Raw genomic sequence first — 21,796 nt, 5'->3', positions numbered from 1 at the left:
ACTAGCTGACTGAATATTATATTTCAAGGCTAAGTCTTGGCAAGGAAGACAGAAAGCAAAAATGGAATTTATCTGGATCGATTGCGTTTCTAACTAAATGCTAAATTAACTAAACAAACACGGAACTAGTTGTATATATAGGCCTGGTGCAAGTACAAATATTAGAAATAAAACATTATAATCATTATAGATAAAATTGTAAACGAAATAAATCGTGGGTTCACGGAGGACGTGTACTAAATCACTATAAATGTTTACACGTGTGTCAATACGTTTTTGCTCTCATTTTATTAGCATTTTCCAACCATATGTAATAAGTCACCTTTTTAAAAGTTATTTTGTCAATATCCTAGATTGGTCCTCAATTTATTACGCTTCAAATCTACCCTCATTCAATCCCTCAAAATAGAAACCCTATTTATCATAACTTTATTATCTATATGATAACGAGGCCATCAATTTTGTCTAAATCAATGACATAATACACAGATCATGTAAGGTAAGGTGTTGTTTTTGTCCAAACTTAAATAGTTTTTTAATATATACATTTTAAAATATGATTGATTGTTGGTTCCTGAACGTCCAGTGGCAAATATTTCAAGCATGTTCAGGACAACAACAAGTTGACAATAAATACAATAGGAAGGTTTTGTAACAAAAGAGGTCATCTGGGATGATGGTTGGGGAAATTTGAAAACGAGCAATGAGCCCCTTCCCCATTCTTAAAACAAAGAATAACATAAATTTCATCAAATGTTTTGAAAAAACATATACTGCTTGCAACTAGTTGAATGTTTTACTGTTTAAAAAATGCCATTAACGTTCGACGTAACAGTTAAAAACAAAACGAAATTGTATTTGTTTCAATATAAACTAAGCTTGTGGACGCTTGTATTTAAAATCCATGATTATGTACTTTAAATAGTTATGCGTAAAGGCCTATTCACTACGAAAAGAGAACAACAACAATTACTTGCATACAAGAGGGACGAAAGATACCAGAGGAACAGTCAAACTCATAAATCGAAAATAAACTGACAACGTCATGGCTAAAAATGAAATAGACCATCAGACAAATAATAGTACACAAGATACAATATATAAAAAAAGACTGGCAATCAAACACAGGGGGTGATATCAGGGGCTCCGGAAGGGTAAGCAGATCCTGCTCCACATGTGGCACCCGTCGTGTTGCTCACGTTATACAAACCCGGTAAATAGTCTAATTCGGTAGGCCACGTTCATGAAAAGGGAAGGAGATTGTAGTTAGTTTCAGTGAAAGTCATTATTCAACCACCCATAAGTTGACTGGATAATAGGAATATGATTAATCTTGGTCTTCATTCACAAGCAGTAGAATCCTTACTTTAATGGTATCAATCCATCTGTGAGGTTATGTATAAAACCAGTCAGAAAGGGGAATTTCGTTTAATCTAATGCCTCGTTAAGAGCGAGTTCTTATGCTATCTACACATTAAGAACTCTTGCAACAACTCTTAGAACTTTCCCTATCCAAGATACACTCATTTTTCCAGTGGTAATCCTAACTATCCGAATCTTATCCCAGACGGTCCCCATTACTGGTATGTTTATTGTTATCTTGTTTACAAATGAACGTGTATGACATATTTGCCACTGGACTATAAGCAATTAATCACTTAATATGTTACTACCCCCTTCCATGTTTCTCGTACATTAAATATCGCTATTTTTGTTATGATGTAGTAATTGCATGTATAATATCTGTCTAAATATAATTTAACTACACTTTGCTGCAATGCAATATTCAAGTACAGTATCTGCCTCAATACAACATTCAAGAAGAATATCTTTATTAGTACATGTTTTTTTTTTATTACTGATAGGATTGCTTGATCTTCGGTTTATTGATTTTGAGTCTTTTCTATTATTCATGAACGGTACAGACCTTTCATCATTTTCGCCTTTAAATTGCTTTACATTTGTTCTTTCGTCGCCATATATACAAGTAGCTGACTATGAGGTCAGCGTTTTACTCATTGTCAAAGGCCGTACGGTGACCTACAGTTGTTAACTACTGTGTCATTTGGTTTCTTTTTGATATTTTTCTCATCGACAATCAACCTACATCTTCTTATTTTCATAAGACATTTATATATAACCGCATAACATCAATTTTGTTTTAATATTTTTGTTTTTATATTTCATGAGAATTCAATTTTTGCAAAGTGCATTCCCTTAATACCTTCTTTTTTTCAAGAAATTTGGATATAATAAACAAAATATGACTCCCTAACAAAACATGACTGTTTTACAACTTACTTAAGATTTTTTTTAGAGAAGATGGTAGTTAATAGATTGTCGAAATAACAAAGAAAAGAAAAACATCTAAATTGTCAACTCATAGGTGTCGATAAAGTATAGGCACGACAAAGACGAAAACAATCGTCTGAAAAAAAAAATGAGTTAAAAAATGATCACTGACATTGATTTTATATTGATGTTGTGACTACATGTGGTCATTTTTCACACGAATGGTCTATGACAAATAGTTGAGAATTATAATAAAGACATATAACATAACGTGGTATCTGAAGGCAGCAACATGACACACGTAGTTTCAATTCAATACCGAAATATAACGGCCTTTGTACAACACAAGAAACGAAAACCATATGATAAACTGCAACTAACGACAAGCACTAAATCACATGCATCTTTGGACAGGTATTCACAGAATTAAACATTGTTTGAGAACACTCATCTGTAATCCAATTAGAAAATAGTAACTTTTGACCTATGCCTATAACTAACAAGTCTGAAAATTTTCAATCTCTAGGGAAATCGGTGCAACTATTTTAACGAAAATAAGATGATTTGATTTTCTTTACTTTTATGATTTGAAATAAACTGACCTGAGACCCAGAAGAAATATCTTGGAGATGTACAAGTGTAACTATTTTCACCTTCGAAATCTGTATTTAAATAATATCTTGCAATATCAAAACTACATATGACTGACAATGATAAAATTCGAACTGAGATAACCAATAAATGAATGTTTGTTTATGGGTGTAAGTCTGTCTAATTCAATGTAAACCGATAATCTGTAAGACCTTTACACAAAGATTGATAATTTATCTTTATTTACACAAACAATTTTATAAAAAGGAATTCTGAATAAATGATATGCACGTAATAGTCGCAATTCTTGCTCTTGTGTGAGATAAGTTTCCTATTATATAATAAATATTTCGACTGGACAAGGATTTCGTAAGTTACTTTATATTGTGATTTAAATTATTGACATTGCTTTGTGATACAAGCTGGCATTACATTTTGTTTGTTTTAGCTTGATTTGACTTCTTACGTGTTGGAATACATCTTTTAGTCTTTCAATACAACAGGTAAATAAGTGTATCGGATATTTCTGTATCCAATTCAGCAGTGACGGATCCAGGGGGATTTCTGGGATTGGGACCCTCGTTTTTATGATCAATGTATTTAAAAGGGGACATATGGTTGGACCACTCCCCCTTTTGTCCTGGGTTGGGTACCCCTTTTAAAAAAATAGTAGGATCCGCCCCTGTTTTTTTCAACAAGATGCTCTAACGATTGAATGATAAAATTCGATGTAAATAACATTTTATATCATTTGTCATAATTGAACAAGTCGAACATTGAAAAAAAAAGGATAGAGCTTGGATTGGTTACAACTGAAATCGCATAGCTTACAATATATGTAGAGATAAATGTTTGAAATAATCACATCTTAAAAAAATATATATATACATGTAGATACGTTCATTCCATTTTTTTTAAGAAGCACACTATTGGAAAGGAAAGAAAGTGGTGTTTCGATTCATAACAAAAATTGAGCTTTATTATTTTATAGTTAGAACAAAATCTTTCGCGTTTGAATTACAGCAATGGTGTCAAGTCTTCTTCATGTAGTAGCAGTTTCATTTGTCATTTTGACTTTTCCAATAAAAGGTAGGTAGATAACAATTTTGAAACTACTTTTTGTTTAAACAGTAAATCTGATTGACATTAATTGATTGATAGTTATTGTTCTCAATGTCCAGTGGCAAATATTGCAAACAAAAGGACGGGATCACATTAAAAATACATGTAAACGAATAGCATCTGTACTTTTGTGAGATAAAGGCGATATATTAAGAGTGCTATTAGAAAAGTGGGCTACAATATCATGCAGCAGACCAGCTACAGACGGTGAGACCTTCAAAGAGATATAATTGCTAAGCTTGAAATCGAGTACACAATATACCACTATCATACACGACCCTCTTTGAATTGTTCCTCCATAGTAATAACACATTCAAATGCCCCATTATTTCATAGAAACGAAACACACATTATTATGGTATGAGGGCGCCAGCTGAAGCCCACCCCGGATGTGGTATTTTTCTGCACTTTGGTCGGGTTGTTTTACCTTTGACATAATCCTCATTTCTATTCTCAATTTTATTTAAAAGCTTTGAAAAAAAATCTAATGAATTCTCTAATGTCTGATATCTAAAGCAAGTACTGTATCGGGTTCTAGATTGGATATGGTATAGAGTTTATTTTAGACAAAACATACAGAATAAAGTGCACAAAATTTACAGAATAGAGGAAAATTGGCAAAACAATAACGAATAGAAACTATTGGGTGCTAAAATATAAATAATATAGAACATAAGGCAACACATACGGAGAATACAGAAAACATTTTAGAAGGGTAACAATGACCAGCGAATATATCGTATAGAGAAAAATGACTTTGAAAAGTAAGATAAAGAAATAATGATCCTCTTGTATAACTGATGTTGAAATCATTATTATTCAATTTTACAGTGCAATCAACTTGTAGTAAGTTTTGGATTAATGGTGCGAAAATTATAACTAAGGCAAATACAGATAAACTTAAGGGAAATATAACCAGCAGTCCAGGATCATTTCCGGTAAACACTGTCGTAAAATTAGAGTGTGTGAGTCCGTCAAAAAAGATCAATGGTTCCAGTATATCTAGATGTTTAGCAAACGAAACTTGGGATAAGATACCAACATGTGTTCCTCGTACGTATTACTTAATAATTATTTTCATTTTTGTTTAAGTATGTATGCATTATAGGTGACTTGATATCACAAATTGTCAAAGATAAGCAACCACTTTTATCCACCCCGATTTTCCAAAATATAAAGATACCAACAAATCGACGTATACATAAGAAATGTAACTGAAAGAAATTACACCATTTAAACACACAAAGTTATGTTTTCAAAACAAACGTTGTTACCATTAATATGTTCTGTTACATCGACCTTATATACTATTGATAACCAATTTGTTATGAAACTTGATACTTTGAGAAAGTAAAAGGAAGATTAAAATAGTACATAAGACATTACATGTTTATAAACTCGATGTGACGAACGACTCCACGGAAAACAGAAATACCACAAACGAGAACAACAAGGCCACAAACCAGTTAAATGAAATATTAAACATTTAACTGATATTGACCAAGATGCATGTTCTAGAAGATTTATGTTGATATCTTAAAGTAAAAAATAAAGGAAATTATTAATGCTAGAACATGCGAGATAAAAAAAAATAAGTAGTTTTACATTAACAACTGATTTACGTATAAAAGAAATGCGAAATATATGAAAGGGGCATTAAAACTTATAAAATCGGAAATAAGCGGACAAAGCCATGGGAACAATAATAAAAAAGACAAACAACAGTACACAAAATACAACGTGGAAAACTAAAGACTTAACAACACGAACCACACCAATCCGGGTGATACGGAAGGGGAAGTATATCCTGCTCCACATGTGGTACCCGTCGTCTATAGAAATCTTGCATCACATTCTGCTATATGTTTATTAAAGAATTTCACATGATAACAGATAAAGAAATCACTTGCTATATGAGCATCTTATTTTTATTTTAACTCAATTGAATTTTTAATCCAGCCAAATTTTAATTAATTTTAGATTAGAAGTGATTCTTGAACTTATTTTAGAATGAAACTTATCAGTTTACTATTCTTATTTTGAAGGCGAAAGCAGTAGCAACAAAGAACCGTTACCATGGTTAATCATTGGTGGATCCGCTGGAGGAGGTGTGGTTTTCATTGCCATAGTTACTACCGTAGTTGTTTGTTTATGTAAAAGGAAAAAGAAAATATCCGGGTAATTCATCTGTTTATTCTTAACATTCTGTTGAATTAATTATCTGTTCTTCACGATAACATTTAAATAGGACGAAATGCTACTTCAACTTCAACTTTGTACTTTTATTTTAATTGAAAAAAATGTTGTCGTAAGCATGTTATTCAATGTATTAAGCATAGAACGGATTTTTAAACCGTATTCTAAAGATTTGAAGAAACACAAATGTTATGTGTTGATTGCGATTTTGTTTCATTGTTCATGAATAAGGACTGGTTTAGATACCGCTAAAAAAGCTAACAATATGCTTAAACATCGCAATCGTCTGCTTATACCAGATGTCGCTTGTTTTCTGATGTCATTGGGTTGCTGTCTGTTGTTTACTTTTGTTGCTCTGTAATCATTATAACTTTATTTATCCTACTGTATCTGTTACTTCAAAAGTCTTCTGTAATTGTTGTAGTCAGAGTAATCCTAATCATAATTTTCGTGGATTGTTGTCTCATTTCAACCCTATCGCATCTCGCTATCTTTAGATTGCATCATTTCAACTATATAAACAGCGTATTTGGTCTTTTCTCGTTGTAAGATTGTACATTATGTAGATATTCATTGAGGGATAACAAACCATATTGTCAGCCAAAAGATTTGTCATAAAAAACATTGTGATATTTTCTCATACCTATCTTTTCTGAAGGGAAGACAGACTCAAGAATACACATATGAGAGAAGATGATAGCGTACCATTCAAAGACATAAGAAATTCTGACTTAACCAATAACCATATAGGTAACAGACGGTCAGACGGATCAATGTATTATAATGAAATGAATTATGGGAAGCATGGTTATGGTAATCACGTCATTGACTCTCGCTATGCTTCTGCCGGAAGTATAGATATATACAGACACCATGACGGAATAAGCTTAGTAGGCAGCAATGGATCTATTATAGGAACGTCCAATACACCGTAAGATCAATATTCTTTTAGTTTTTGAAATTCATTGAAAAGTAATGGCACCTCTATTTTGTTTGATATGATTAAATAAAAGTAGTTTGGGTAAGTAAATGATTTCATCTTACCTCTTATACATTTATAAGAATATGATTGGTTAAGAGCAATCTCGTGGAGATCGTGTATATTCCATATTAGGTTAGTAAGGTTCCATATTAGGTTAAGTGTGGAGTTGTGTCCCTTTATACAAACAACACGGGGGTGAGAAAAAAATCTTTAAGGTTTCATCAGACGATTAAATCGATAATGAGCGATTTAATTCAATTCCATACAGCACACTTAAAGCTAACAAGTTGTTATTGTTGGCAATTGTTTTTGAATAGACCTATAGAAGTTGGTTCGTAATACTAACCGTATTGAAGACTTGATCAATTTTATAGGCCACTAGTCTAAATATCACATGTTAAGATAGTCGGTAAGATAAATTAGTTACATAGTATGCTAGTGACCTAATACGGTAGATATGGGGTCAGTAAATTCGATATGAGGATTTTACTTTCACCCTCACCCCATATGGAATTTACTGACCCCATATATATCGTATTAGGTGACTAGAGCACTATGTAACTAATAGTATTAACTAGAATCCTCTATTTTAGTATTTCATTTAAATTTCGTAAATTGATATTGCTTAATGAGCTTTTTTTTAGTACTTAATTTGACAATTCTTTTAATCTGTACTTATTAGAATTTTGGACATGCTTTTTATTTGTACTTTGTAGAATTTTTAAAGTCTGGACATGCAGACGCACAAGGCGAAAGTTTATCAAAGCTGAAAATCTTGCAGTTCTTCAGAAGAAAGGTAAAGTAAGAGCTAACACAATAATGGCAAAATTACGAAACCCGAGATAGGTGATCTCTTTATTTACCTGTACTTTACATCCTGTCCCTTTTCAGCAAACATTTAAAAAAATCCTCGTAGATACCAAGCTTAAAATTGTATACACCAGAAAGGACACACCAGTGACACTCGAATGAAAAAAAAGTACGAAGTTTAAATGCATTGACAAAGGTCTGAAGGTTAGCAAAATACACCTATGATAATCAAATCACGAGTTGAAAAATCTTTAATTTTTAGAAAGAAAACAATGTTATGTAAATAGTTTATAATGAATGAATGATTTTACAGCTGCCACTATATACCAGTACGATAATCCCGTACGTCTTACATTGGAGGAAGACGGAACTGACGTGGACAATGACGAAATTCTAGCGTCTTGTATGGGAAAGACATTGGTTGTATTGGCTAGGAATGAACATTGGGTAGATCGGACAGGTGTTTCTAATTTTCCAATACAAAAGTGAGTAACGGGTGGGATGTTTAAAGGGGAGACAATGTGTTTTTATATTTTACTTATTTGTAAAACTCAATAGATGTATTGTTTATAAACTAAATTGTTATTTGCTACGCAAATGTAACCTTATATCAGAATTTCTCTATAATTTGTATACATATAGGCAAACATATGAAAAAAAAGATACTAGTATGTGGAATTCACCAATGGACAAAAATCAAAATGGCATATATAGTTCACAATAAAAAAAGTTGTCATTTGCCCTGAGTCTAGAAAAAATATGAATACAATACCAATGATCCGTCATTGACACCACATTCATTAAGATGAAAAACAATAAAAAACACGGAATTTAATGAAAATAACACCTCATATGTGCGTTCGAAGAACTTCCCTATATTCATCTTTATCAGGAATATGTCAAAATGAATGGAGGATTGATATCAAAGTTGAATTTGAAAGCACACAAAACCTGACCTCATTTTGAAGCTCGATTAAAAATTTAAGGGGTTCAGGCGCCAATCAATCAAAATCTGTCAACAAATCAAAGTAATAAGATTTATTTTTCGTGCCTACTTGTCAATTGTCAATTTTAAAACATGTTTTTAAATTCTGGAATTAAGTTTCTTGATCATATTTTCAGGTACACATTTGATGTTTGCTCCCACAATCGAACATTACGGAAATTGGTGCTAGCAGAAAACCTAAAAGACTTAGTTCACCAAGGTATGTTGAAAAAAAAAAAAAAAAATCGTTACTTTGCTTCAACTATTGAACAAAAACTGTCAAGGATATACTATTCTACTGTCCGCAGCTGAACGGACCAAATATTTTTTATAACCAGTATATTAAATTTAGTTATGAAAATTAATTAGACATGTCTTTTCGATTGCCAACATAAACATGATTTCCTCAAGTTATGAACTTTTGTTTTCCAGACACAATTTTTCACAAACGTTGCATAGCACATATCGAATGCAATATTCTAGTTGTCCATTACACCGTCGTAAAAATCAATCATTTCTAGGTTACAACAATTGACTCCATCAATTGAAGAATCGTGATTTTAAAAAGATTTTTTTTTTAACGTAATAATATCTTTATTGCTGAAAAATTTTGGACTTATCTATATTATCAAATAGTCTGTTTTTTAACAAATAATTGTTGCAATCGATTGCCATAACTTTATAACTTAATGAAATTCATACGACGTCGAAGGATATGAGACGTGTATTATAAATATAGATGCATGCCAACAACATAAAAATGAAACCTTTTTAAATAAATTCTGATTTTTTGAGTTTTTGTGTTTTAACCTCACTTTTAAGCACTGCTTTAAGGCTATTTGGTGGCGGCCAGTCTTAATTGGCGGAGAAATCCGGAGTGTCCGGAGAAAACCTTCGCCCTTCGATAGGAGAACTGACAATTGCAGTCAATTAATATTGGAATCGAGTGCACCCGTACGAGAGGGGTTCGAACTCACAACCTCTGTGTTGACTGGCTAGTGATTACAGTAGTAACTAAATTGTACTCAGACCACTCGGCTTTAAAAAAAAAATGCCTGTTTCATATTACATGCAATAGAATTAGGATATGACTGTATTGTATTTCAAAATACAATATTGTTATCTCCATTCTAATGAAACTGACAGAAAACAACCTCAAACCATACATTTAAAACCTGCCATACGTCGTCTGCGATTACGCGTACATTTTCATTGCATTCATTGTCAATTGATGCCATAAAAATGATTGCGTTATCCAATCAAATTGAACGTTACAAGCGATGTTGCATTGGAATGTTGAATGTTCATGATGTAAACAAGCGCTTTAGTTCACAGTACTCACGGATCATTCTAATTATATTACTTGACACAACTTTCATAAAAAAACAGGTGTCATTTCTTGTCTTGCAGCTCCAGCGTATTTTGGTTACATCGTTCATGAAATATGCCTTGAAAACGACGGTACGACGATTGGGGACGATGATATTCTGATTTCTATGTCGAGTCAAACAGTTATGGCACTTGGTAAAGACGAGAGTTGGACGCCAGCTACAGACAAAATTGCTGATATAGAAAATAAAGAATCAACAACATCTACAGATACACGGACATTGAGGTATTATTGTACTATTTGAACAAAAATCTTATTATAAAATGCATTTTTCAAAATCATAATGCATTCGATGACCGAAAAAAAGCGAAAGAAATTCAGACGGACATCCAAAGTCACATTAAGAAAATAAACTTACGACATGGCAAAAACGAAAAAGACAAAAAAATACCAAAATAATCATTTTAACTCGTATAGAAAATAAACTGACAACAAACGGATTAAAAAGGAAGACCAAGAGAACAAAAAAAGAATAACAACACAACACAGAAACAAAAGACTGAGCAACATGATTCCCACCAAAACTGGGTGCTCTGGAAGGATAATAATATCCTGCTCCACATGTGGCATTGATTGTGATGACGTAAACGATACAAACAGTCCTAGTTCAAAGTCATTAATGTAAACCTCTGAACATAGCATCATGGCATTTACAAATACTTTTTTTTATATTGGTTATTTGTATTTCTTTCTTCGAATTTTCATTACCCCAATAAACTTTTTTCTTTAGAAAATAATCAAAAATATGTGCGTATGCTAGTAAATCATTTCGTGATAAATCAAGCTTCGCGTGTTTGCTTAGTGCAAATTGTGGTTTATGATCATAGCATTAACGACCTGAATACTCGTTTAATTTGCCCTTTGATTTTTGACAGTCATCAATCATAGTATTTCCATTCCCCCTTACATGTAATTGGAACTAGAATTTTTAAAGTTCATAGTGACATTAGGTGTGCTAAAGGTTTAACTTAAAACCTGCTAAACACAAAATATGAGGTTAATGTCATAAAAGTATAAACTTTTTTGTTCGAGGCTGAGAAACTGAGGAAGGGTGCTTCATCAGTTTTGTGCCGAGTAAACAAAAGTTTATATTTTTTTTTGGAGAAAAAAATAATTTGTTTTTGACCCTGAGAAAAAAAAATGTTTGTTTCACCCTCAGCTGCCACTATATGTAATGCTAAAATTGAAAGAAAAAAATTGTTCTAGACTTGTCGCGAAAAAAATAGATTGTTTTTCGCCAAAGAAAAAAGTTTGTCCGGAAAAAAAATCCATAGCCCCCACCCCCCCCCCCCCCAGAAAATCAAATGGTTCCTGCCTTAAATAAATAAATTGATAGCTATTTAAATTATAACACAAATTTCAAACTTATTTGCATCCCTTAATGAACCCTTGACTGTGAAAAAAGTTCCATGATGAAATTGACATTGCACAAAATAAAGCTGTGTTACTATATTTAGGAAAAAACACAACTGGTTGCAGTACAAAGTAGTGTTGATTATATTTGATAACACCAGAATGCGTTGAGTGTGTTTGATAAAGGTAGAATCTTTGGTTAGGTTGCTTATTAACTGAAACGTTAAATCATCATTAGGTTAGGAAAAACGCATTCCTTTCGAAGTATTCTAGATAGTCCGACAGACAGATAGGTTGAAAATCTGTCGGACTAGTCTACTTTTAACCTACACACGCAATGCATTTTGCTGTATACTAATGGAAAATTAAGGATATCATGTCAACACAAAGAGCACCATTATAAACTGATATCTCGTCTGCAACCCATTTGCATTGATCCTTCAAACCGTCATCTTTTAAATAATAATGCGATCGTTATTAATCACATTTTACCTAAATTATATTAATATCATTTCTAGCGGCCCTAATTTAATATTTAGTTTTATTTTTAGTAACCTTTCATTCAAAGTATGGTCAGAGGATCGTAGCAAAAAGAAGATGATTAAAGCTGAAAACTGTATTGATTTACACATTAAAGGTGCGAATATTTATTGTAGAGACACTGCCCAATTATATTTAAGGAGACTCGCGGGTATAAGATTTTCAGAAAAAAATTAAACATTTATTTTTCATTACAAATTTTATTTTTTACCTTTAATAGTTGTTACTTTATCAAATGGTACAGAAATAATTAAAAAAAAAAACAATTCGTGTTCGCCCCAGGTGACTTTTAAATATCATTTATCATTGAAAAAGCTTCCAATTATCTCTCTTCGGTGCAAAAATGTATTTTTTTTGGCATTGAAATTGAAATATCTTTTTAACTCATCGGTGACCTATATGTTTTATTGTTGTTTTCGAATAAGCTGTACATAAACTAAATAATTGTAAAATTTAAGCGATTTCTGTAATTTAGTTCTTTTTTTATTTCGATATTACTGATATTTCTTCTATTAGTTCAACAGAAAAAAAGGATCCATCAACAAAAATGTATGCTTCTTTCGAAGGCAGATTGGGAGCGCAAATGAACGGTGACCCCATTTTTATTTCATTTTTCTATTAAGTATAAGATAAAGTTCATTTATAGAAAATATAGAGAAATTCTATATTAAATTAAAAAAAATGATTTAGACCCGCGAGTCCCCTTAAACATACTTTAACATACGTACAAAATAAAGATGAATCTGGTGTGACCAAAGCAATTCCGGATTTACATGTAACTTCAAATTAAAGCCAGAGTCAGTATCGTCAATTACAAAACAAATTAAAGAATAACGAAAATTAAGTTTTCATTATGCGTTGAATGGAAATTCTGCCTTTTCCTCAATCTACAGATAAACGATTAAACGAACGATAATTGAAAAAGATAGCACTGACCAATCGGAGGAAGTCTATCACTGTTGTGTACACTTTTATGTGCTATTGTAATTAAAGCACGTACAATTTTTGGAAAACGAAAATGGGAAAGGCCACTAATGGGTATTCAACACATGCAATGAGTAAAATCCCTACCGGAGGCGGGCTTCAGCTGGCCCCTAAACAAAAATGTGTTCTAGTTCAATGCGAATAGAAGTTTCACTAATAAAACTACAATGCAAATATAATAATGACAAACTAGGGACAGTGGTACAGCAACATAACACAAGCACTAACTATACTATCCACCTATAACAAGGTCAAAACTTGGGAGGAGTACAAATAGAATGACGATTGGTAAAACAGATTTGCTAGTACCAGATACCCACTAAATTGAAACAATGTTGTAACATCACGACTTAAGAACACATTATCAATCGACATGGGATCAACTCGTCAAATGAATACAGAGCACAAACACAACTCACAAAAACATGACTGGCATGAATTACAGATTTGAGAATACTCACAGTTTCTGAAAGCTGGTTCAAAGCAAATGCAAGCTTTAAAACATGTGTATCTAAGATTTAATTATTATGTATTAGAAGTCAGTATTTTAAAATTTAAATTTATATCAAATCAATTCATTGTGCATCTGCTTCCAATATTTATTTTTCCAGCTTCAAGAGAATTAGGACTCGAAATGCCAATCCAGATCCGTGTCAAGGATGAAGACATTGTTATAAGTACTGATATAGTGTTACAAACAAACGTAGGAAAGGTATTGATCGCGTCACAAAGGAACGCCCCTAAATGGATGGAGACACATATATCACCTTATACACTACAAAATGACAGTCAGAACGATAATAATTCTGCTGATTTAAATGGATATTCGAGTGTTCAACATCTACAAAGAACTGATGCTCCTAGTGTGACTAGGTCTAATGATTATGGACCAATGAGGCAACCATACATTTCCAATCAGAATGCGGTTAAAACAACAGACCTGGAAAGGAAAGCATTCTTTGACGCCAATTTTGTTACACAAAATGATCCAGATATTGTCAAGTCCACTAAGCTACCCTTTTCTATGCCATCTAGATATGTATCCGAAAACTCTCTTTATCCGAATAGAAATAAATCCGAGGGACAAAACCATCCATTGGAGGGAAATCGTCCTTTGGGTCAAATCCAAACACGAAAAATTCAACAGGATAACATACCTAAACTTGGTACGGATTCATATGATGACCGAACAAGCAGAGAAAAAATAAGGAACTATAAAGATTTTGACAATGCTAACGATTTACCTTATTCAGATTTAACCCCATCTTATCAACTCAATTTCGGAAAGCCAAATAGTTCAAATCAAACGATACCTGATGAGAACAAGAGTAGCGAACTGCCATATACTGACCTTGAACCTTCACATAAGAAGAACAGTCGAAAGGGAAACAATTTCGATGTGTTGAGAAAACAGAATAAAAAGAAAGGGAGTCACTTTGACGACGATTCAGAGTCAGAATATCGTCCTAAGCAATCTTCGTTGTTGCGTCAACCATCTTTTCTTGTTACAGGCGGTGCTAAACAGTCTAATAACAGTGACGTCTTGTTCTAATTTTTGATATGTTTTAATTTGTTACATTGATTTCTTTGTTGCAACGTTCACAATTATCAGTGAAATCATTTTAAAATATTTTACCAGGACTGTAATATTATACATGTATACTTATACTCTACACCTGTTTTCAAGCAAGGGGAAGACATGTAAGTTTTTGATTTTCTTTAGTTTTCGAAATTGATATTGCAGCTTTGTTGGTGCATTGTATAACAAACATTGTCATATTTTATAGACTATATCATATATGCATTGGAACATGTTTATTGTTTATTGTTTATATTATATTTTTGCAATATTAAGCAGTTGTATTTGTTGTATTAAACATTTTAAATAATGATTAAACCGATAACGTGTAGTCTTCGTTAAAAGGTGTCAACATGTGTTAAATGTCAAACAATTGAAAATATTATGTACGACAAGATAATTAACGAAGAACACTTTAACAGACAGCAAATAACAACAACCTCTATACCAACTACTGACTGTATGTGTATGGCTTGTAACTATTGATGTTTCCTTCGTTGTATTTGTCAAATAATTAAAATTTGATTACAAAACAAACATTTTTAACAATAAAAATCGTGGTTACCCTTCTATCGATAAGTGTCATTCCAAAAAATGACTTACATGTCCCCGTCTTTCCCCGTAAAATACGGTAAGGTCCACGTTTAATGGTCGCACATTTTCTTTAAATTTTGAAACTGATATAACTTGAAAAACAAACAGTATTATTTATTCACTCACATGAAACAAAGCGGGATGTGGTATTCAGTACGTAGGTGAAACTGGACGATATTTATCTAAACGCACTCAAGAACATCTGTATCGTTTTAAAAGACCCAATAAATTCAAAAGTATCATTTATCAACACCTTAAAAAGCACAATCATCCTATTAAATGTTTATCAGTTCAACCTTCAGAAGTAGTAAATAAGCAGCCTGGTGAATCTCATTCAAAGTTTGTACGATCACGGAAAATAATTGAATTAAAGTGGATTAAAAAATTACAGACAGTCTATCCTCTCGGTCTTAATGATAATATCATGGGAATTGGTAGTATATCAAGAACCGATTCCGTTAACATTTTGGATATAGTTTCTAAACCTGTTCGTAAAAACCGTTCTCACGGTCTTAGAAAAAATCGCAATCAAAGAAAATTTCGGACCAATCATACCAATATTTCGGACTTAATTTCTATTTCAAAAAACAACGGCAGACATTATCTGTTAACAAAGCTCTGTTCATTACCGGTTAATAGGTTAAATAAAATTTTGGAGGATTGCAACACAATTTCATATAACAGTCCTAAGTATGAAATAGTTCAAATTATTATGGCATATTGTTATTCTAAACTATTTCCAAAACTTGACCGCCCTTAAGATCATTAAAAAACATTTTATTAAAATAAAGTATGTCAATAAACGTTTTGATTTTGTAAATATTGCCGGTATATTTAACGACCATTCTGTTAAAGAACAAATTCCCGGATATTTTGACAATACTGAGCTTCCTCTTATTTGTTATATTTACAAGAAATCTACTCGAAAATTTGTGTTCAATTATAACCAATTGTGTAAAGATGTTAATATCAGTGAAAATACACCTACTTCATGTAATTGTATTAATTCCGCATACATTTATGGACCCATTTCCCATGTTATAACAGGAAATCTTAACATCGTTCAAGACCGAGAGTTGAAATCATTCATCAGTTAAGGACCTAAATATCGTCCCCCTTCATTTATTAATTGGAATGAGTGTCGTAATATCATCCACGACTCACTCCGTACTTACTGTTTGAAATGGATAAAACAGGAAAAAGCTGACAACAAATCTTTGGACTCTTTTTTTAAATTCAGTAATGAAAATAGTTGATATACGTATTCAACATTTTAAAGAACATTTTATTATTAACAATAACCACAATAAACCTATTTCTCGTATCAAACATAAACTAAAAGAACTAGCCAAGGAATTTGTTTTTGTCCCGGCCGATAAGGCTGCTAATAATATTATTATTGTTTGACGTAAATTTTACATTGAGGTTCTGAAAAAAGAAATTACCAATTCACCAACATTCCAACTGACTCCATTTTCAGAAAACGACATCTGTAACAAACATAAACTTTTAGCTTCCGCTTTACAAGCAGAACCAAAAACAATGAAAGTCCCAACTATGTATTGGCTTCCGAAGCTCCACAAAACACCTTACAACTATAGATGTATTTCGTCTTCAAGCCATTGTTCCACAACTTAATTGTCTATTCTTCTTACACTTGGTACAATAAAAAACCTGATAATAAATTGTTCAAATAAGGCTTTCGAAAATAGTGGAATTAATTACTTTTGGAGTGTCACGACCTCGTTGGAAGTACTTGATAAATTGCATGCTTTTATTGGTGATTTTGAATCTGTTCAAAGTTTTGATTTGTCTACCCTATATACCACATTGCCTCACATTCTCATTAAGAAAAAAATTCACCAACCTAATTAAATGGGCATTAAAAAAGTCAGAATGTGAATATATATGTTCAAACTCTTTTAGGTCATTTATTAGTAGCAATAAACAAAAACACTATGTCAATTGGACATGCTTTGATATTGTATATGCCCTTGAATTTTTACTAGATATCATTTTTGTTCGCTTTTGAAATTCCGTATATCGTCAGGTTATCGGAATTCCAATGGGGACTAACTGTGCACCACTTATTGCGGACCTGTTTTTGTATTGCTATGAGTTACAATTTATGATAAAAATCAACAAAGATCCCTCGAAATAACATCTGATAAACAAATTTAATGATACTTTTAGATATTTGGATGACATTTTGGCTCTCAATAATGACGACTTCAGTATGTATACTAAAGAAATGTATCCTGTTGAACTTACTTTAAATAAAACTAATACTAACAATGACCACTGCCCTTTCCTCGATCTTGATATCTATATCACTAACGGAAAGCTTAATACTAAAATTTATGATAAAAAAGATGATTTTTCATTTCCTATCGTTAATTATCCCTTTTTAGATGGTGACGTTCCCTTGTCACCATCTTACGGTGTTCATATATCTCAACTTGTACGATTCGCTCGTGTATGTAACAATATTTTAGATTTTAACGAGAAATTTATGTATTACTGAAAAATTATTACACCAGGGTTTTCGATATCACAAACTAGTCAAAACATTTACTAAATTTTATCATTGGTATAAGGACATCATTCGTAAATATAGCGCAACATGTAGACTTCTTATACGTTTAGGTATTTCACATCTAATTTTTTATGGAAATATTCTTTATAAAGCACAAAATGTCAGTATTCACCGCAGAAACTAACAAAACCTTTAAATATACTTTTTAAGAAGGAATATAGTTACGATACTGTTGTCAGGTCATTAAAGATTGCATATTTTGGCGTTAATATTGATTCACTTATAGGGTCTTTGCATCGGAACTAAACACATTTATTCAAAAACCAGTTGTTGGCATGACACGGGTAGAATTGTGCCTGATATTCATATGATGAAATCATAAGCTTTCAATCAGTTTAATTGAAGTCTGGAGCTGGCATGTCAGTTAACTGCTAGTAGTCTGTTGTTATTTATGTATAATTGTCATTTTGTTTATTTTCTTTGGTTACATCTTCTGACATCAGACTCGGACTTTTCTTGAATTGAATTTTAAATGTACGTATTGTTACGCGTTTACTTTTCTACATTGGCTAGAGGTATAGGGGGAGGGTTGAGATCTCATAAACATGTTTAACCCCGCCGCATTTTTGCGCCTGTCCCAAGTCAGGAGCCTCTGGTCTTTGTTAGTCTTGTATTATTTTAATTTTAGTTTCTTGTGTACAATTTGGAAATTCGTATGGCGTTCATTATCACTGAACTAGTATATATTTGTTTAGGGGCCAGCTGAAGGACGCCTCAGGATGCGGGAACTTCTCGTTACATTGAAGACCTGTTGGTGACCTTCTGCTGTTGTTTTTTCTATGGTCGGGTTGTTGTCTCTTTGATACATTCCCCATTTCCATACTCAATTTTATTTTTATTAAGTAAATCTAAAGAATATACAATACAAGATATACCTTTATATAAAATCCTTGACAAAACAATATGATAAGAAAAATACATTCTTATCAATTGTAAAGAAAAAAGAAAACAAGGGAACACTACAAATACTACTAATAAAAAACGTCTTGATCTCGCAGAATTAAATATGTCTTAATTAAACCAATGATTCTTCCATTTTGTCTTGTTGTCTCCGAAAATAATGTGAGGTGTTTCAATTAAAATTGATTAGTCCTGATATTCGTACCATCAAGTATACATTGATTACATTCACGTTGGTTTGCTTTTTACAGTTTTTGAGTTAGCATTTAGTTTAAAGTATGTCAAAGACTTGCACGACGGAGATTGCACACTCAGATGTAGGTCTACACAATATAAGATCAAATATATTAAATAATGAAATAAATCGTAAAATTTAATCGTATTACTTATTAAAAATTACTGTTAAAAAACATGAAACTAATTATGTTTCCTTAATATCTTGCACCGAGCTGAGAGACAAGTTCTAATTAAATTAATATTTTTGGATTTTTAACAATACCAATCCATATACTGGACAATTGATCCGTCAAATTAATTACCACGACGACATTTTTTTTTTTTAAAGAAAACAACCATTTAATGATTTCAATACAAATTTATATCAAATCTATTCAAATTGAAAAAATGTCCGGTTAACCGGTTAGCGGTTTTTGGTATTCGGTATTCGGTTGTTCGAACGGTTAACAGGTTAACCGATTAACCGTTGACAACTTTTTTGTGTATCTTTGCTACATATGAAGTGGCTACTTATACCTGTAGTCTTTGTGTAATGGTCAATGTTTGTATCCTTGTCTTTCATTTTTGCTAATGTGCGTTGTCTATATAAATATAAGAAGTTGTTGTATAAATGCCGATGAGACAACTCTCCATCCAGGTCACAAATTGTAAAGTAAACTATTGTCTGCTCTATGGTCGGGTTGTTGTCGCTTTGACACATTCCCCAATTCCTTTCTCAATTCTATTGTCAGTCAAAGTACACGGAGCATGTGATAACATCGACCATCAAGCTATAAAGAACACTTAAAGTGTTCCTTTTTGTGTTTTTTTCCTACATATCTATTTGTTTTTATATTTATTAAGATTATATTTTTGACATTTTTTACATTTCATGTCTGTTTACTTTGTTCACACATCATTTTAATATCATAGAATTTGATGCGACTTTCATACAAGTGAGAGGTTTAGCTAGCTATAAACAAGGTTAAGACTATCATTTTCTGCATAAGAAAATGCCTGAGCCAAATCAGAAGTATGACATATTATCCTTTCGTTTGATGTGTTTAAGATTTTTATTTTGCCATTTAATTAGGGACTTCCCGTTTTAAATTTTCATCGAAGTTCGGCATTTTTCTGTGTTTTTTTATATGCATACTACGAAATAACCAGTCAATTGAAGTGATTGAAGTTTTGAGAAATTAGCTATTGTATTAGTGGTTTGATTTAGACGTTTGTGCTTTTTGTTTCGAATAATAACATTGGACAATATATGGTAGTTGACCAATCAGATATTGTCACTTTTATAGAAAACAGGAGTAAAAATCTTATTTGAATAGTATATAGAAAATAATTAGTCGAATCTCCTTTGGCCAGTACCAATTGCAAAATAAATAAATACATGTATGTGATAAGATTAATGCGTACACTGCGAGTATTTACGTTTGATTACTATACACATGTAAGAGACAATAATTAAAGATTAAGGTATTTGCAATATTTAGTTTCTGAAATCGCAGAAAAGGAGATATATGTACGTAAGCTATAGCGCTTTTTTTTTTAACTTTTGTTCGCTTTATTCCATTTTACGTAATTTTGCTATTACACCACTGTTACTATTACAGTGATTCAACATCGGGTAAGCTGTAGATTTTATTATATGAATTCATAGTTTGAAAGAGGTTGAAAAGGTCATTTCATGAGTTAAACTCTGCTTCCCTTTCTCAAAGAGTTAATAAATCATTGATTAATATAAGTTCATTAGAACTTGACAAACAAATATATGCGCTTAACTTATTATGCAGTGTTACTTCTTTGTTGCTTTTTGCTGAATGAAACAAATTACAAAATTGAACACATGGGTACCAGACCGGTTAGAAACCTTTCAATACCTAATTTCACAACAGGAACGATTCCTCCAACACCAGGACCTATTGCTCCGACACCAGGACTCATTGCTCCGACACCAGGAACTATCGCTCCGACACCAGGGCCTATGACCAGTGGGGCGATTCCCATATTAGCAAATAGAGCTCCAACAATAACATAAATACTAATTTGAGCCAACAAATTTATATATGCATGTCCTCATTCTTCAATTTCCCTTCGAACATCCTGCGCCTGTCTAACATCTGCCATTCTTTCACGAAAAACCTTTTGTGCACATTTAAGCATATCATTTGAGTAATAAGCCTTTTCATGCCTCATATTCTGTATCATACTAAGCAAATTATCCACTACCAGGGATTTATGTAGATCAGTTCCATCGTTGTCTATAGCAAGCATACGATTATTACATTTACTTAAAAGGTATTGAAATGGTGCTGGAGCATTGTTGATATATTCAGTAAGAGATTTGCCTTTCAAGTCGCTCCCTCTCGTGAAAACCACAATTACATAGTTAAAAATATCCTCTCCAAACCTGTTCGCAAACTTGTGTATGCTGGTTATTTCATCATTCGTAAGTTTATCGCCTATTCGCATAACGTATATTACTGCATGAGGACCAGGTACAGATATGCTAACACTTTTGATTATTTCCGCTTTAATATCACATTCTGCACGATGTGTATCTAAAATGCCCGGTGTATCGACTTCAATCAATCGTGTGTTGTTAAGTGTTCTTGTTCCAAATGACGATTTTTCCGTAACGGCCAGGACGTTGAGGT

General features: G+C 32.3%; 1 protein-coding gene across 3 annotated transcripts; it reads left to right on the top strand.

Moving 5' to 3' along the window:
- The first annotated feature begins 442 nt into the window (after positions 1-442).
- On the top strand, positions 443-15,155 carry LOC143052638 (uncharacterized). 3 transcript variants are annotated; one of them, XM_076225703.1, is made up of 11 exons: positions 443-499; positions 3,907-3,972; positions 4,837-5,058; positions 6,051-6,183; positions 6,860-7,132; positions 7,900-7,979; positions 8,307-8,478; positions 9,116-9,198; positions 10,389-10,593; positions 12,273-12,358; positions 13,857-15,155. In XM_076225703.1, the coding sequence occupies exons 2-11, from the start codon at positions 3,909-3,911 to the stop codon at positions 14,795-14,797; spliced, it is 2,259 nt and encodes a 752-aa protein (XP_076081818.1). In that variant the 5' UTR covers positions 443-499; positions 3,907-3,908; the 3' UTR covers positions 14,798-15,155. The 3 variants fall into 3 exon arrangements, with proteins under 3 accessions (XP_076081818.1, XP_076081819.1, XP_076081820.1); XM_076225704.1 differs by lacking the exon at positions 443-499 and adding an exon at positions 3,174-3,252; XM_076225705.1 differs by lacking the exon at positions 443-499 and adding an exon at positions 3,359-3,386.
- Positions 15,156-21,796: the final 6,641 nt, after the last annotated feature.

This window comes from Mytilus galloprovincialis, chromosome 11 (assembly GCF_965363235.1).
Source record: "Mytilus galloprovincialis chromosome 11, xbMytGall1.hap1.1, whole genome shotgun sequence".
Classification (NCBI taxonomy): Eukaryota; Metazoa; Mollusca; class Bivalvia; order Mytilida; family Mytilidae; genus Mytilus; species Mytilus galloprovincialis.
The sequence above is the reverse complement of the archived record's forward strand: the minus strand, read 5'-3'. Positions and strand labels throughout refer to the sequence as shown.

What these genes read in the sequence shown, in the direction of transcription:
- LOC143052638 (XM_076225703.1), top strand. Translation starts at nt 3,909, where the DNA reads ATGGTGTCAAGTCTTCTTCATGTAGTAGCAGTTTCATTTGTCATTTTG. An exon ending in GATACCAACATGTGTTCCTC is followed by an intron (nt 5,059 to 6,050) that starts GTACGTATTACT and finishes CTTATTTTGAAG; the next exon opens with GCGAAAGCAGTAGCAACAAA. An exon ending in TATTGATTTACACATTAAAG is followed by an intron (nt 12,359 to 13,856) that starts GTGCGAATATTT and finishes TTATTTTTCCAG; the next exon opens with CTTCAAGAGAATTAGGACTC.